The sequence below is a fragment of the Gekko japonicus genome, unplaced genomic scaffold (assembly GCF_001447785.1).
Source record: "Gekko japonicus isolate JY-2015 unplaced genomic scaffold, Gekko_japonicus_V1.1 scaffold1346, whole genome shotgun sequence".
NCBI lineage: Eukaryota > Metazoa > Chordata > Lepidosauria > Squamata > Gekkonidae > Gekko > Gekko japonicus.
The window spans coordinates 351,462-367,168 of record NW_015162521.1 but is presented as its reverse complement, the minus strand read 5'-3'; the positions used below and the strand labels follow the sequence as shown (position 1 = coordinate 367,168).

The 15,707-nt window shown below is 45.6% G+C and overlaps 1 protein-coding gene across 9 annotated transcripts in view; it reads right to left on the bottom strand.

Annotated features, from left to right (window-relative positions):
• Positions 1 to 15,707, bottom strand: part of MBD1 (methyl-CpG binding domain protein 1) — a 105,798-nt gene that overhangs the window by 35,507 nt on the left and 54,584 nt on the right. For 3 of the 9 annotated variants that reach the window (XM_015406236.1, XM_015406237.1, XM_015406239.1), the window contains 7 exons: positions 11,405 to 11,490; positions 10,354 to 10,394; positions 9,018 to 9,161; positions 8,724 to 8,858; positions 2,369 to 2,419; positions 1,856 to 1,924; positions 863 to 946 (listed from right to left, as the gene is read on the bottom strand). In XM_015406236.1, the coding sequence (XP_015261722.1) occupies positions 863 to 946; positions 1,856 to 1,924; positions 2,369 to 2,419; positions 8,724 to 8,858; positions 9,018 to 9,161; positions 10,354 to 10,394; positions 11,405 to 11,490 (610 nt within the window). The remainder of the gene's footprint in view (positions 1 to 862; positions 947 to 1,855; positions 1,925 to 2,368; positions 2,420 to 8,723; positions 8,859 to 9,017; positions 9,162 to 10,353; positions 10,395 to 11,404; positions 11,491 to 15,707) is intronic. The other 6 variants (XM_015406240.1, XM_015406242.1, XM_015406243.1 and 3 more) reach the window with 4 other exon arrangements.

Genomic DNA, 15,707 nt, shown 5'->3' with positions numbered 1-15,707 from the left:
GAAGAAGAAGAAGAAGAAGAAGAAGAAGAAGAAGAAGAAGAAGAAGAAGAAGAAGAAGAAGAAGAAGAAGAAGAAGAAGAAGAAGAAGAAGAAGAAGAAGAAGAGATTAGATTTATATCCCGCCCTTCACTCGGAGTCTCAGAGTGGCTTACAAACTCCTTTCCCTTCCCCTCCCCACAACAGACACCCTGTGAGGTGGGTGGGGCTGAGAGAGCTCTGACACAAACTGCTCTTTTTCAAGGACAGCTGTGCCAGAGCTTGTGACTGACCCAAGGTCACATCAGCAGGTGCAAGTGGAGGAGTGGGGAATCAAACCCGGTTCTCCCAGATTAGAGTCCGCGCACTTAACCACTACACCAAACTGGCTCCAAACTGGCAAGCTGGCACCAAACTGGCAAGGGTTTATGCTCCTGCTTTCCTCTTCAGGGCTGTGCTGACGTCTGCTCCTCAGCTCAGCTAACGAGAGAGAAACCCACCCACAAACCAGCCAGTAATGCACATCGACTGTCGTGTGCATTAGCCCAGTGTTTTAGACCTCTTGTCCACTTGGCCAAAAGAGACCTTGCCGTCCCCGCCACAATTCTGTCTTCCCAGAACCAGAAGTATCTTCCCAGAACCACCTGCAACACAGACAGCTCCCGGCTTGCGAGCACCACCAAGTCTGCATTCCCAGAAACGGTACATCACGGCCGTCTCACTAAGCAACCAGTGAGAGGGAGAATGGGCACTGTTACTCTCTTGGGTGACCGCCACACACAAACGGAGCCTGGGAGGACATGTGATGGCACACTGTGCTACAACTCCCCACAGTTTAATTCAGCCAGATTCTAAGGGGCCTCCAAGTCGGTTATTTCACACCTACACTCACGGCGGGCACTGGTGGTGTTGCTGACAGCTTCTTGCGGCGGCGCCGGGGGGCCCTTTGGACCTTGGGAGGAGGCCCATCCTGGTGAGCAGAAGGAAAGAGGGAAAGAAAAGAGACAGGAACGGAAGCACTAAGCAGCCAGACTTTTCAACACCAGGCACACAATCCTAACAGGTTATTTATCAACCCCTTGCATCGGTATCCCCATCTCTGAGGAGTTCAGGGCAGCATACACAGAGATAGCCCCGTGTTATGTTCACGTTAATCCTGCGAGACAGGTTCGACATAAACGATGCAAGGTCAAAGGCACCCAGTGCGGTTAACAGCTAGTCAGGTCTCTGTGGTTCACTCTCTCACAATGACCCTTCATATCATTAGTTGCTGTAGATTTTACGGGATGTGTGGCCGTGGTCTTGGCATTGTAGAACCTGACCCTTCATATCCGTAGTTCCAGGATCTAAGGTCTCGCCACTTACAGCGAGAAGATCTCCAAGGTAATTACAGCACTTCCCCACTGAGGGTCACCTGATCAGCAGGCAGAAACTGGGGGCCAGGGCAGCACAATCGTCCTGGGGAGAAAAATTAAAAATAAAGATATGGCCTTGTCTACTTACAGGAAGTTTTGACCATAGAGTTCCCAGTGGTTCCTAGAGCTACCCCTACCACTTCCAGGTAGCTCTAGGAATCGCCAGGAACTCATTGGTCAGAACTTCCTGTAAGCCGATGTGGCCTTATTTTTCTTTTTAATTTTTCTCCAGGGATGCTGCCCCACCACAACCCTCCCACCAGTTGCCAGGCATTCCCTGACAGCCTTACTAGGGTCTCATCTAAATCCCCTCTTAGGGCATTATGATACCCACTAGCATACTCTGCCCCACAACAGCATGGGAAGGCACAGGGAAGAAAAAATCAAGCCCTAGATTACACTGCACGAGAGAGAGAGCGCGCACACTTGTGTCCCCATTCCAAACCACAACGGGAGCCACTCACTGTTGCTGTCACTGGCCGCTTCTGCCGCTGTCGTGCTGGGGTGAAGGTATCCTTTGGTGGGGAGGCTTCCTGGTGTTAACCGGGAAAGAGGCAGAAGAGGCTGTTAGGCACAGCCCCCCCCCCGTTTCGGGGGGGGGGGGCGGCGGCACAATACCACAAGGTGTCTACTGAACACCACGCACAGAACAAGACCAGGCCATGCACAAGGCTGCCTTCCACCTCACTACCACTCACAAACACACCAACGTCAGACGCTGAGCCAACAGTCAGCGGTCAGCTGCTTGAAGAAGGAAGCTTTCGATTATCGTGCCACGGGAAATGCTTATTCCTCCCCAACGTGCTAAATGACCTAAAGGTAAAGGGAACGTGCAGGAGGCCAGAGACCGATTCCAAAAAACAAAGAAGGCATGCATGTACAACACTTCAACGCCAGAACAGGCAGAGGGAATAGTGCAGAGTTCGTGGGGGAGATGCCAAGACCTGAGGGGAGGAGCCACCTTGCATTTTACTCACCACCATAAGCTTCTTGGAACTGTAGCCGTCCTTCTTGGGCGGGATTTTTTTCTGGAAGGAACAAGAGCTGGTTACTGGCGGAATCAAGCAGACGCCTCAAAACACACCCCAGGATGGCATGACCCAGAGGCGGAGAGCAGCCATTTTCCTAAACAGAGCCTGCGGAGGCTTAGATTCCTGTTCTAGGATGGGGGAGATGGGACACCACGATCGAGGGTGAGGAGAACTGCTAAAGAAACTTTTGCTCCTGGTATACGAGAATCCCACACCATGTATAAAGCAGGAAAAGCTGAACACACACTGGTAGTGACATCTATTGATAATAATATCGAATAATACAGAACGGGGAAAAATTGGGACGAATGATGGGAGGAATGACGTAAGCTCCTTTGGGCACCCGCTGAGGAGAATTTGTGTGGGCACAGATGAAGTAAATGTATAATTGTGTGGGTACGGATGAAGTAAATATATAATTTTTAAAAATCTCATTCTGCCCTAAAGTTTGCTCATCATAGACCTAACCAGGGCTATTTATGGGCAGGAATCGCACAGGAACGGAGTTCCGGCTGGCTTCCAAGTTGGCCACACCCAACAGCAGAAACTCATTAGGATTGGCTACATTAGGGGTGTGTGGCCTAACATGCAAAGGAGTTCCTGCTACAAAGAAGCCCTGGGTAAATAGAATAAGAAGCAAAAGGTGGGTGTGGCTGGATGAGCACACTTCTGGTAACATGGGGGTGCGGCCTAATATGCCAATGAGTTCTGCAGTATGGGGTGTGGCCTATTATGCTAATGAGTTCCTGCTGGGCTTTTCCTACAAAAAAAGCCCTGGACCTAACCTTGATCCTAAACCCCCGGCCAACCCATTCAGCCACCTCGAAGGCTTCCTAAGGTGTCAGCTGGCACTGCTCACGAACTGTCAAGCACACCTTCACAGGCATGAGGGCTAGAAATTTGTTTCGTTTTAAAAGGAAACCTGAGATCCTCAAGCAGCTGAACTCTGTTCTCAACACTGCATTCTGTGAATTTTCGAGCTCTTGTGGACCTCAGGACTTGCCCCACCGCAAGCGCACGTTCTGCGAGTTATTTGCCGTCACTTGCTTTCAGGCAAGAGGCTCGTTATGAGGCACACCTGGCCGTCAAAAATGGTGCTCAGGGGGAGGAAACGGCATCACATCATGAAGTCAGATGTCTAAGTGCAGAGCTCTTTCACCTTCTCACCTGTAATAATTTTAAAAACACCCTTCACGTTCTCGGACTGCAATTGACTTGGGTAAATCCAGCACAAGACGGGAGAGCTCTTCCAAAAACTTTAAAAGCATCTTTCCCTCAGCTGACGAAAGGTGTGGGGAAACAAGGCTTGAGTGGAGAGGGAGGAGGAGGGGACCAAACGGAGGCCCAAAAAGCAGCACTGCTGCCTGACAAGTCCTGCCCAGCTACAAAAAAAGGATGGGCTGATCGTTGCCAGGGCTCTTTTTGTAGAAAAAGCCCAGCAGGAACTCATTAGCATAATAGGCCACACCCAACAGCAGGAACCCATTAGCATATTGGGCCACACCCCTGACAGCACAGCTCATTAGCACATTAGGCCACACCCCCACGTTACCAAAAGTGTGGTCATCCAGCCACACCCACCTTTTGCTTGTTATTCTGTTTATCTTGTTTGTTGTCAAAACCCAGGGCCTTTTTTTGTAGCAGGAACTCCTTTGCATGTTAGGCCACACACCCCTAATGTAGCCAATCCCAATGAGTTCCTGCTGTTGGGTGTGGCCTATTATGCTAATGAGTTCCTGCTGGGCGTGGCCAACTTGGGAGCCAGCCGGAACTCCGTTCCTGTGCGTTCCTGCCCCAAAATAGCCCTAGTTGTATCTGAGCAGATCTAATTGCCTACCTGAAATCTCTCATTAAACCTGTAAGCAACAAATTAGCAGAAATTAAGGGATATCTTAAGAGCGACGGCTGCAACTGCAGACACAGCTGTGGGAGTTCGGCTCTCCAGTAGGAGATTAAGGAACTCCCAAAACATTGAAATGCTTCCATGTGATACGGGGTCCAAGGCCAGGAGGCCAGATGGCACCGGAATAATTTATATTTTTGTGGCAGACTTGAAAAGGTGGATAGTTCCAATCCAGCTACATTCAAAACACTTCAGCTGGAAGAAAGGGTGTGGCTGCCCATGACTGAATGTGCTCACAGGATCGGGCCTTCATTAGACAAACATTCTCGATACTTCAGGGATAAGGTCAAGGTAAAGGTTTCCCTTGCTCGAAAGCCAGTCGAATCCGACTCTAGGGTGCAGTGCTCAACTCCGTTTCCAAGCCGAACAGCCAGCGCTGTATGAAGACATTTCCATAGTCATGTGGCCAGTATGACTAGATACTGAGGCGCACGGAATGCTGTTACCTTCCCACCGAAGCGGTATCTATTTATCTACTTGCAACTTCTTGCTTTCGAACTGCTAGGTTGGCAGGAACTGGGGCCAGAGACGGGAGCTCACTCTGTCGCGCGGCGCTCGGGTCTCGAACTGCTGAACTACCGACCTTCCGGTCGGCAGTTCAGCGTCTTAACCACTGAGCCACCACAGCCCCTACTTCAGGGATACTGTGGCTTAAATTTTACACCACAGATCTAAAGAAAATATTTGACAAAAGAGGTAAGAGAAAAAGGCACACTCTCCTTGTAAGACACTGAAATCCAAGTCTAATGAAGACGTTTCTGTGGAAACTTTCTGGAAAAGACAGCCACTCAAACCAGTCACAGAGCCAATGAGGAAGAGAAACAAAAAAAATATCACTGGAATCCTTCCTCCGAGCTGACTTATCCACAAAGGCTCAATTCTCTCGACAAGCAATACTGAATATGGGCCCCGGTCACATGGGCCGGATATCGCAGGGGGGAGGCGTGGCTAATTGCCCCGGCGCAGTTTGATCCGCGATTATGCGATCAGACGCGCCGGCAGCACACCACGGGTCCTTCCCTCCGCGCCGGCGGGTAAACGAGGGTGGCGATCACACGCCGCTCCTGCAGCGCGGCAAAGAAGCGGCACGGCACGATCACACCAGCAATGGCTAGGCGCCGCTGCCATGACAAACAGGGTCATTTCTTTCTTTTTTTAAGCCGAAATGGCACTTTCGCTTTCCTCTTTGCGCGCATGCGCCGTTGGGGGCTTGTGCGCATCTTGTGGAGACTTGGGGGGGGGGAACCCTGTTTGCGAAGGGACATGGGCTGGCGCCAGATGCCACCACCGGAAACGCGATCAGACGCCCGCCCTTGCCCCGCGGTCTCTGGAAACTAGTACCTCGGATGTACTAGTTTTTAACTCCGCATCTTCGGCGGGAAGCCTCGGGTTCGCCACGGGAGCTCTACGCTTCCCAGATGTTGCGGTGTGATTGTGCCAGGAAAATCCGCCTATCTTCCGTCTCTGTAGCATGGCTAATACTCCATGTGACCGTAGCCATGGTCTTCCAGCTTTTGAAAGCCCTTCAGCTTATAGTGCTTTGCATTTCCCTCAGCTGGAAGAAAATACCCCCAGAAAAGAGCACCTCAATAATCAACCCGGGCTTTCAAGCAAGAGGCTCCAGTAATGAGGCACGCCTGGCTGTCAAAGGAAGTTACATGACTCTCAGTTTTGACTCTCAGTTTTGAAAACGTAATTTCAGTATTAGATGTTGAGGAGGAGGAGGAGATAGGATTTGTGCCCCGCCCTTCAATTGGAGTCTCAAAGCGGCCTTTCCCTTCCCCTCCCCACAACAGACACCCTGTAAGGTAGGTGGGGCTGAGAGAGCTCTGACAGAAACTGCCCTTGAGAGAATAGCTGTGAGACAAGGTCATCCAGCTGCTGCAAGTGGAGGAGTGGGGAATCAAACCTGGTTCTCCCGGATCAGAGTCTGCGCACTTAAACACCACATCAAACTGGCTCTTGATTTCATTTTTGTCAAGGGTAGATTTCATTTTTGTCAAGGGAATCCTAAACAAAGAACTCTCTGTTCACGGTATGCTCCTAGCAAGAACCAGCTGACCTTCTTAGAAGACACTGTCTGCTGATGACACAGTACTATATCTATCACCATTTAAATGATCTTTGTCAGTCGTTAAGAAGTCCCTAAGCCTATCATCAGGCTTCACGATAAACCTCATCAACCTCTCTCAGGACGTCCAAACAAGTAATTTTCAATGGTTTAGGAAATCATGCAGACATTTGGGGTGGAGGGAACTCCTAATCTGCAAAAATTAAATCCAAACTATCACCCAATAGAGTAAGGACTGCTCAAGATTTTAAGAGACCTGGCACATATAACGTACTGTGGCTACCAAAAATTCAATTAATCAATTCTTGTTCTATTTTCAAATACTTCCAGTACAGATTCCCCACAAAATGTTTACAGAATAGCAGGCTATGTTAAGCAAATTTATCCAGTAGATAAGTTTTATTCACGGCCACTGACCAACACATAAACCGATGACATTTTGTAACATGGGTAAAAGATATCACATTAAAAAAGGAACAGAATTTTAAGACTGGTTCTATAAAAAAACACCATAAAAACCATAATGGTTAAAATTAATAAAACTTAATTTTAATTCTCCTCTTTTAGAGCTACTATAGATTTTCTAATTCTTAGGGCAAGCCATCCGAACCTAGCCACCCGATAAGTAACTTCTGCCTGGCTATCCAACAGCAAATTTCTAATTTATCCAGTAACATCCCCCAAAATCATTATAAACTTTAAGATACCCTAAAGAAAAAGGAGGTCTGAACCTCCCCAACTTGCACCTTCATTCTGAGGCTTTACAGTTGAGTAATACCCTGCAATAATCCACACACACACCACGGACAAATCCCAAAATCTTTTAGCAACGGGGGGAAAGCTAATATCAACAGATTAACATATTTACTTTTTCCTGAACACAATTCTTTAAAAGAAGAAACTAAACCAAGATTTAGCAGGCAACAAGAAAATATTCTGGTTTTAATACCTCCAGCTACAGCATTTATAAATGTCATAAAGGTCTTTCTAAGGCCAATAGCTTTCTTTAAAAACCTGATTTCTGATTGGCAACTGAATAGCGAGAATATAATTTCCTTGCTCTATGAAATACAGGAGTTTGAAATAAACTTTCCACATACAGGTTGAGATGAGCAAGAATGGGCACAAATATGGAATATGTATCCACTTTGTTTGTCCTCTCTCAACATTAAAGAATGGTTGTATCAGAATATGAGTATTTCCTCCAGTATACACTACTCTAGTACTAAACCCAGAAGCAGTGCTCCGGCCAGATGAAAGCCAAGGAGTTAGGGGGTTAGATTCCGGGAGCCGTCTTCTTTTCCACTCCTTTTGGTTATGGAGTTTTCCTTCCGGTATGGGCAGGCGACAGCCATTAAAACAAAAATATTTATCAAGGGTTAAGCGATTATTCCATCTTGGTCCACTGCATGTGAAGGTGGTTTGGAAGAGGATATAAATGGTAGCTACAGTGCACAAAGGGAAAGAGGAAGAGTTACCAGTGGTGCTCAAGTAAGGAGAGACGGGCAAGGTCGACGAGGAGGGACTGGACCAAAATTTATAATTTATAATTTCCCCATTTGAAAGGGGGGGGGGGGTTCTTCGGGAGAAAAAACCTCAAGCCACATCAGCAGCCTAAACTCTTCATATTCCTTTTAGGAAGACCTTTTTTAAAAAGGCAATTTGATGCAATTCAGTGTGTTTAAATTCATGCCTAATTTAATAGCCCTTTTATTTGGTATTTTGGTCTTGGCTGCTTTGCACGTTTATATTTTTATAGCTGTAAAATCTGGGACGGGGTGTTGGGATTGCATGCTTTAATGAAGTGCTTTGGAAGCCAATACCAAAAAAGCACAGCGGCAAAGAAATTTACACCTAGACCTATTATTGAGACATAAGAAGAAGAGATTGGATTTATACCCCGCCCTTCACTCGGAGTCTCAGAACGGCTTACAAACACCTTTCCCTTCCACTCCCCACAACAAGCACCCTGTGAGGTAGGTGAGGCAGAGAGAGCTCTTTCCAGAACTGTTCTTGAGAGAACAGCTCTGAAAGAATTTATGACTGACCCAAGGTCATCCAGCAGCTGCAAGTGGGAGTGGGGAATCAAACCCGATTCTTCCATATTAGAGTCCACGCATTTAACCACTTCACCAAACTGGTGTATGTTCTGCAGGATCTATCTTTCTCTATGCCAGAATTATATATCCGTCTTCACAGTCTTAGCCCCTTGTTGGATATAAGGGATTCGTGTCCCCTTCTCTCCTTCGTATTATTTCAACTATCTCCCTCCCCACCACCACCACGCTGGACTCTCTCTGGGGCACAGAACCCAGTCAAGAACACACCTTGCGTTTGAGACAGCGGCGCTTCACACACTTCCACTGGCGCTTCATGCCCGGCTTCTGCCTCCGCAGGCAGATGTAACAGCTACCGCAGTCTTCGGTGATTTTGCAGGCCTGACACATCCCGCACTCAGGACCCTGCAAAGAGGGGGTGGGGTGGGGAAAGGGGGGGAGAGACCGTCAGCCTTCCAACACCTGGGCAGAGGAGGGGGAGGGGGAGTCCAGGCTGAGAATAAGGAACGGCAGGAGAACTGGAAAGGGACCCAAGGGAGGGATAAAGCGGGGAGTAGCCGGTACCTTTATGACAATCCTCAGGCATCGTCGCAGCAGGCATTTGATGCCAATGCGGAGCTCGGGGCTCTTGGCTCGCACGACACACACTGTGCAGATGCCGCAGTCCTGAGACATCTGGCAGGCTTGGCACACCCCACAGCCAACTTGCTGCAAGGGCAGAGGGGGGTTGGGGTGAGCAGGGATCCAGGGAAGGCAACTTCGTGAACCCAAAAAGGCACGCTTCTCGAGCCCAACCAGCCAGGCTACGTCCGCCGAGTGAAAAGGACGGCTTCGCCCGGATCGCCCCCTCCTCACTGCCCCAAAAGCCGTGTGCAAAAGATGTCTCCCGCAGAGTCAGAATCGGGGCCAGTGGCTAGCAGAAGCTCTCCGGAGTCCCAGACCCAAGAAAAGATCTGGCCCAGAAGCTGAAGGTCCTTTAATTCAAAGGTCCCTGGTACAAATGTGGGTATTGCTGTCATGCAAAACATGTCCTCTGCCAGAGTGGTATGGCCCCTCCCTGAAACACCAACATCCCAATAGTCAGCTTTTACATGCAGCTCCCAGTAGACTCCTAAGCCAGGGACTGACCATACCCACATTTACTCCCGCTTTCTGCAACGATTAAGCATCAGGCACTCCGGACCTTTCCCTACGCCATATAACTGCCTCCCCGAAACAAAGCCCGGAGGCCCCACCTCAGCCCCACTGACCCACCAAGAACTGGTCACACATTGTGGTACCTCTCGCTCAGGCATTTTGATTTCAAGTTGTTGGGGTTTTTTTTTTTAAGTGGCTGTTGCCGGCTTGGGGAAGGTGTTAATCGTGTCCTTCGGCCGATGAGGGAAGTGCCGATTAAAAGCCAACACTTCTTGCATTAACTGGATGTTAAACCATCCTCTTAAAAAAAACCCTTCCGTGTATGCACACAAAGGAGGATTTCAAAGTGCGAACGACGATGTGTGTTTTCAGCCAGGGCCTCTGGTCAGCTGACTGATCAGTACCTTTTAAATCCCTGCATGCCAGCTCCATGAGAGAGATATTGGGGTGGGGGTGTGCCATTCGTTAAAGAAATCCCATTCTTGCACGGACAGGGTTGGACCCAGACTAAACTGGCAAGCTGCACCACTTCCCTCCTCTTGTGTCGTTCCTCGGGGTCCCCTATCCCCCGGGAGCACCATTTCACGGAGGACAGTGGGGCGGCAGTGGGAGGAGGGAGGCAGGAGAATTCCATTGTGCTGGCGGCATCTTTAGGCTGGATCGGGCCCACTGGTACTTTTTCTGACCAAAGAAACTGTCAGGGTGCCATCGTTCGAGACCAGGATTGAAGGGACAAAATGTATGGATAAGCCCTAGGTCTCACCTTGTAATATCTCTGCTCCCGGTTGAAGTCTCTTCTCTGAGCTGAACGGGGTGGGAGAAGGGAGGGGGGGGATAAAATTAAGATTTGAGAGAGAACGAGACCAGCCCTACTGAGGAACTCTGCGTGTGCAGAAAAGAATCCAAGTTAGGGGTAAGCTAAGAGAGAAAAGTGTGGGGGAATCGACGCCAGTCCGATGCTCCCACACCCAGCGTCTTGCCCCTGCTGTCTACTGACACGGAAGGGACACAAGGCCTTAAGCAGACTGGGACCAACATATCTACGGCCCGTCTCCTCTGTTATGTCCCTGGAAGGGCATTGTGCTCCTTGGACAACAACATGATGGTGGTCCCTGGTCCCAAGGACATCTGGCTGTCCTCGACCAGGGCAAGGGACTTTTTGGTCCTGGCCCCAACCTGGTGGAACTCTCTGCCTAATACCACCAGGGCCCTGCGGAACCTTTTGCAATTCTGCAGGGCCTGCGAGGCAGAGATGTTCCGACAGGCTTTTAGTTGAGGACAGTGACGGTTTTTACGGCTACTGCCAGCTTAAGGGTGTTTGGAAACATCTCCCCCCCCCCCCCCCCCCCCCCCCCCCCGCCTGTGAAATTGCCAGCAGCCTGTAACACAGGATACTACGGATACTATTCGCCATCTGTTTTTTAAGTAGGGATGGAGTGAGATGATAATAATAATAGTAATAATAGTAATAAGAAGAAGGAAGAAGAAGGAAGAAGAAGGAAGAAGAAGAAAGAAGAAGAAAGAAGAAGGAAGAAGAAGGAAGAAGAAGGAAGAAGAAGGAAGAAGGAAGAAGAAGAAGATATAACTACTGCAGTGCTGAGATTGTCAATGTCCTTCGCTAATAGAATACTGGTGCCTTTAACACGCCTTCTCACAACAGCAAAAAGGCTTTGCCATCTTGCCCTACGGCCTTTTATTTTACTAGACAGAGCTGTATCCTACCCCCTTCCTCAAAGGTCAAGATGGCTTACAGAGCTGAAAAACACCACCATTTGGTGCCTGACCTCCCCCCCCCCGCCGCCCCGGGCACCAACCTCTGCAGTCGGGGCAGAGCCAACGGCAGCGCCTCTGGGATGGGAGCATCACTCCTGGGAACTGGCCTTGACAGCTGGCACAGCACCTGGAAGGAGGAAAGATGTCAAGGGTTAAGCAGAGGCAGCTCCATCGCTCATCGGCAAGGCATCTTTAGCCCTACTAGGTTGGCTGTGCCGAAAGAAAGCTGTCCTATAACACAGCACGGCCAGGCTAGACTCCCTGGCAGACTGCGAGTGGGCAAGAAGCCACTGCACGACTATCTGCAAAAAAGGGACCCCCAGGAAGAGTGCCCGACAAATGGATGCTTAAAAAAATGCTTGTGGGATGTTATGGTACCCAGAAAGGGGGAGAAATCAGGGGGATGTGTCTGCCAGTGGCCTGAGACCTGAGCTGAACTGAGCTTCTGCTTCCCCTCCTGTTGCAGGTATTGAAGCCTGGACACAGCCAGAGGTGCGAGCCTTTTGGCCTTCCTGGATCTTGGATAGCAGCCTATGACCTTGCATGAGCCCACCCAGCGAATCCAGGATCAGACCAAGCTGTGCTTTCACCTTTCATTTCCCCCCTGCTTAAGTTGTATTTTGTTCGGTGCTGGCGGAAACGGCTGTCAAGTCACAGACGACTTATGGCGATCCCTCATGGGGTGTTCAAGGCAAGAGACAGGTTTCTTTTTATTATATTTTTTTATTTCAGAAACAAATTAATAACGTAAGAGGGGTACAGAAGGGAAAAAAGGAGTTATATAGGGATTCTGAAACAATTATAGTTATACAGGCTATATTAAGCAAAGAGGTAAAGAGTTACTTCTCCCCAGCATCCCCTTCATTAGAGTTTTTAAGACATTTTCTACAATAATTTCATGATTGATACATATTCTATATTGCATATTTCATCACCGCTACGTACTTGCTATAACTTTAACACACCAAAATTTGAAGAATTGATATTCACACTTATCCTCCTCCTTTCTCTATACTAAACTACATTTATATGCCTTACAATACATTATAGACCATTTCTGAACTGTTTCTCATTCTAAGTTTATCTCCTGCTTGCATAATTGACCCTCCGCCTCAGACATTTTCTACAAAACTTTCATCATTAATACATATTCTGTTCTACATATTTCATCAATACGACATACTACATGCTAACTATAATTCTAAATATACCAAAGTTTGAAGGGAAATCTATTATCTACCTCACAATAAAAAATAAGAAATATTTTATTCAAAATCCACTTCCTTGTACATTTATATTCAAATCTGTTCCCCTTCTTTTTCTGCATTATATTACATGTGTATGCTTTACGCTACATTTATAGACCTTTTTTTTTTTTTGGTATTTTGTGTGTGCGCGCGCATGCATGTCTGGAAGTCATGGTGACTTCTGGCGACCCCCTGAGGTGCTAGGACATTTCAGAGAGGTGGCTTGATATTGCCTGCCTCTGCGTCCTGGCCCTGGCATTACTTGGAGGTCTCCCTTCCAAGTACTTGCCAGGGTCAACCCTGCTTAGTTTCTGAGATCATTTTTCAATTGTTTCTTATTCTAAGTTTGTCTCCTGTTTGCACTCCCTCTTCTCAGATTTCTGTTTCTCAAATAAGTGGTTCGTTTCTCATACAAGTGGTTCATTTCGCCATTACTGCATAATCAGCGAGTTTGTTTTCCCACTCTTCTAAGCTTGGACAGAAGTCTGATTTCCATTTTGCTGCATAAATAATTCTAGCTGCTGTCACCATATATTTAAATATCTCTTTCAAAGCTTTTGGTAATTTGTTGGGCAATATTCCTAATAACATATTCTTAGCTTCATATGAAATTTGAATTTTAATATATTCTGCATTTCCCCATGTATTTCCATCCAATATCTTCTTGCTTTTTTATAAGTCCACCACATATGGTAGAATGTTCCATCTATGTCTTGACATTTCCTGCATTTCCCTTCATAATTTTTGTCTACTTTCTCAACGTCCTTCAGAGTAATATACCATCTGAAGAACATTTTATACCAAACTTCACTTAGCGCCTGACTGGCTGTGAACTTAAGTGCCTTTTTCCATAACTGTTCCCACTGATGTATAAATATCTGCTCCATAAAATTCTGCTTCCATTTAATCATACATTTTTTCACTTGTTTTTCTGTTTCTAGCTGCAACAATAACTTATACATCCAATGTAATAGATGATCTTTTTGTTTTAAAGTTAGTTGTTCAAATTCAGTCATCTCTCTTATAGAGATCTACCTTCCATATTAGTAATCTTCTTTAATCTTGGAACTGATTGGTAATATAGTAATCAGGGTGGATAAAAATCAGTGATTTTTTAAAAAAATATTAAAAATCAGATTTTTAGAATTTAAATTGGATTTTTAAAATTTAAATTTTATTTTTTAATAAAATGCTTTTTGAGGAAAAAATGCTTTTTGAGGAAAAATCTATCTAAAGAGTTTTCTATTTAAGATACATTATAGTCCAAAGGTTACTCATCATGAAATTTGAATTAGTTTTTAATTATGTAGCATGAGGCTATATATTCATGCAATGTTTAATTTTTTTGGTAAACAAATTCCATTAATCCATTCACAATGTCATGCATTTCTAGAGGTTTCTGTAACACTATTGGGCAATTTTTCTATCTAGAAGATATTATCACAGATGCTTGGTTTTATAGTTCTCAAAATTGTAAATTTGTGTCTGCAGAGATCACTAGCCTCTTCTTCACAACAAAAATATTATAAAACAATTTGATTATTGTTAATGATTATTTTTCTTCTTCCAAAAAAGTACAGCAGAAAAATTGTCCAAATATGAACGATTAACAACCTATTAAATTGGAGATCGTTTACCTTGCAATGATTTCATTATTATATATTTCAAGTGGTAAATAACCAATCATTAATTTTCTGATATAACTAAAACTAACCTGAAAAGTTATTATACTAAAAAGAAACCTTCATCTGGGTTGCAAATATGGCCAGTAAAAATGAGTTTTTATGTAGACAACCATGATTTAAATCGCGATTTCGATTTAAATCAAATCCACCCTGATAATAACCAATGAATATTAATTCCTTCATCTTTAATATCTTGCCATGACTTAAGTTTCCCCTCGGCATTTACCATGCTGCCATATGTTAAGAAACCACTTTTGTTTCTCATATTCTTATCATGGTAAGCTTCTATTGAAGACGTAAGTAGAAAATTTGAAGGACTCGATACGATTTTTTGTGGTTCCAAAACTGTTAGAACCACATCATCTGCCTAGCTTGTCATTTTAACTTCTATATCATCCACTTTTATTCCTTTAATCCTTGTATCTGTGGCATGTTCCTTTTTTGATCGAAATTGCTTCTATTAATTTTCCATTTATTAAAATCTTTGCTTGTTGGTTCGAGTATATAGCTTGCATCCAGTTCCAGAATTCCAGGCCATATTATGTTGTCAAACGCTTTCTCTGCATCCAAAAATAAAAATGCTGCTTTATTTCTTTTTTTATTCACAAATTCAATTGCATCAATTATAAATCGTATATTAAATTGTGTATTATCTTTCATGTACCTCTTTGGGTACAAAGCCTATTTGATCGGTGTGTATTAAATTTGGCATGCATTTTCTTCATCTTTCTGCCATTATCGTAGCGAAAATCTTATAATCTACATTCAGTAAAGAGATAGGGCTATATGTTTGTGGTAACATTGCATCACTGCCTTCTTTGTATATTACCTTGCCACGTCAGAGGTACTGTCTTTCCTTCTTTTATTTCATTCATAACTTTTTCTAATAGTATCATTAAAACTTCTTCAAAACGTTTATAACACATTGCTCTTAGGCCATCCAGGCCTGGTGTTTTATCCTTTTTCATATTTTTTATTGTCTGGAAAACTTCTTGCGTTTTTATTGTTTGATTTAGGACTTTTCTGTGTTCTGGTGTGAACTTTACAGTTGAAATATCTTTTAAATATTCTTTAAAGAGACAGGTTTCTTAAGTATCTTTAGTGCCATCAAGGCAGAGCCAACTTATGGCAACCCCGTAGGATTTTCAAGGCAAGAGACAACTGTTTTGCCATTGCTGCCTCTGCACAGTGACCCTGGACTTCCTTAATGGTCTCCCATCCAAGTACTAACCAGCGCGGGCCCTGCTTAGCTTCCGATGTCTGACGAGATTGGGCAAAGCTGGACCATCCAGGTAAGGACGTATTATGTTTATATTTTGATATTTTTGTAAACCAGATTGGGGGCCCCCTTGGGGAGAGAAACAGGGTAAAAATGTCTAAATAAATAAGTAGGCTTTGGAGTCTACTTAAAG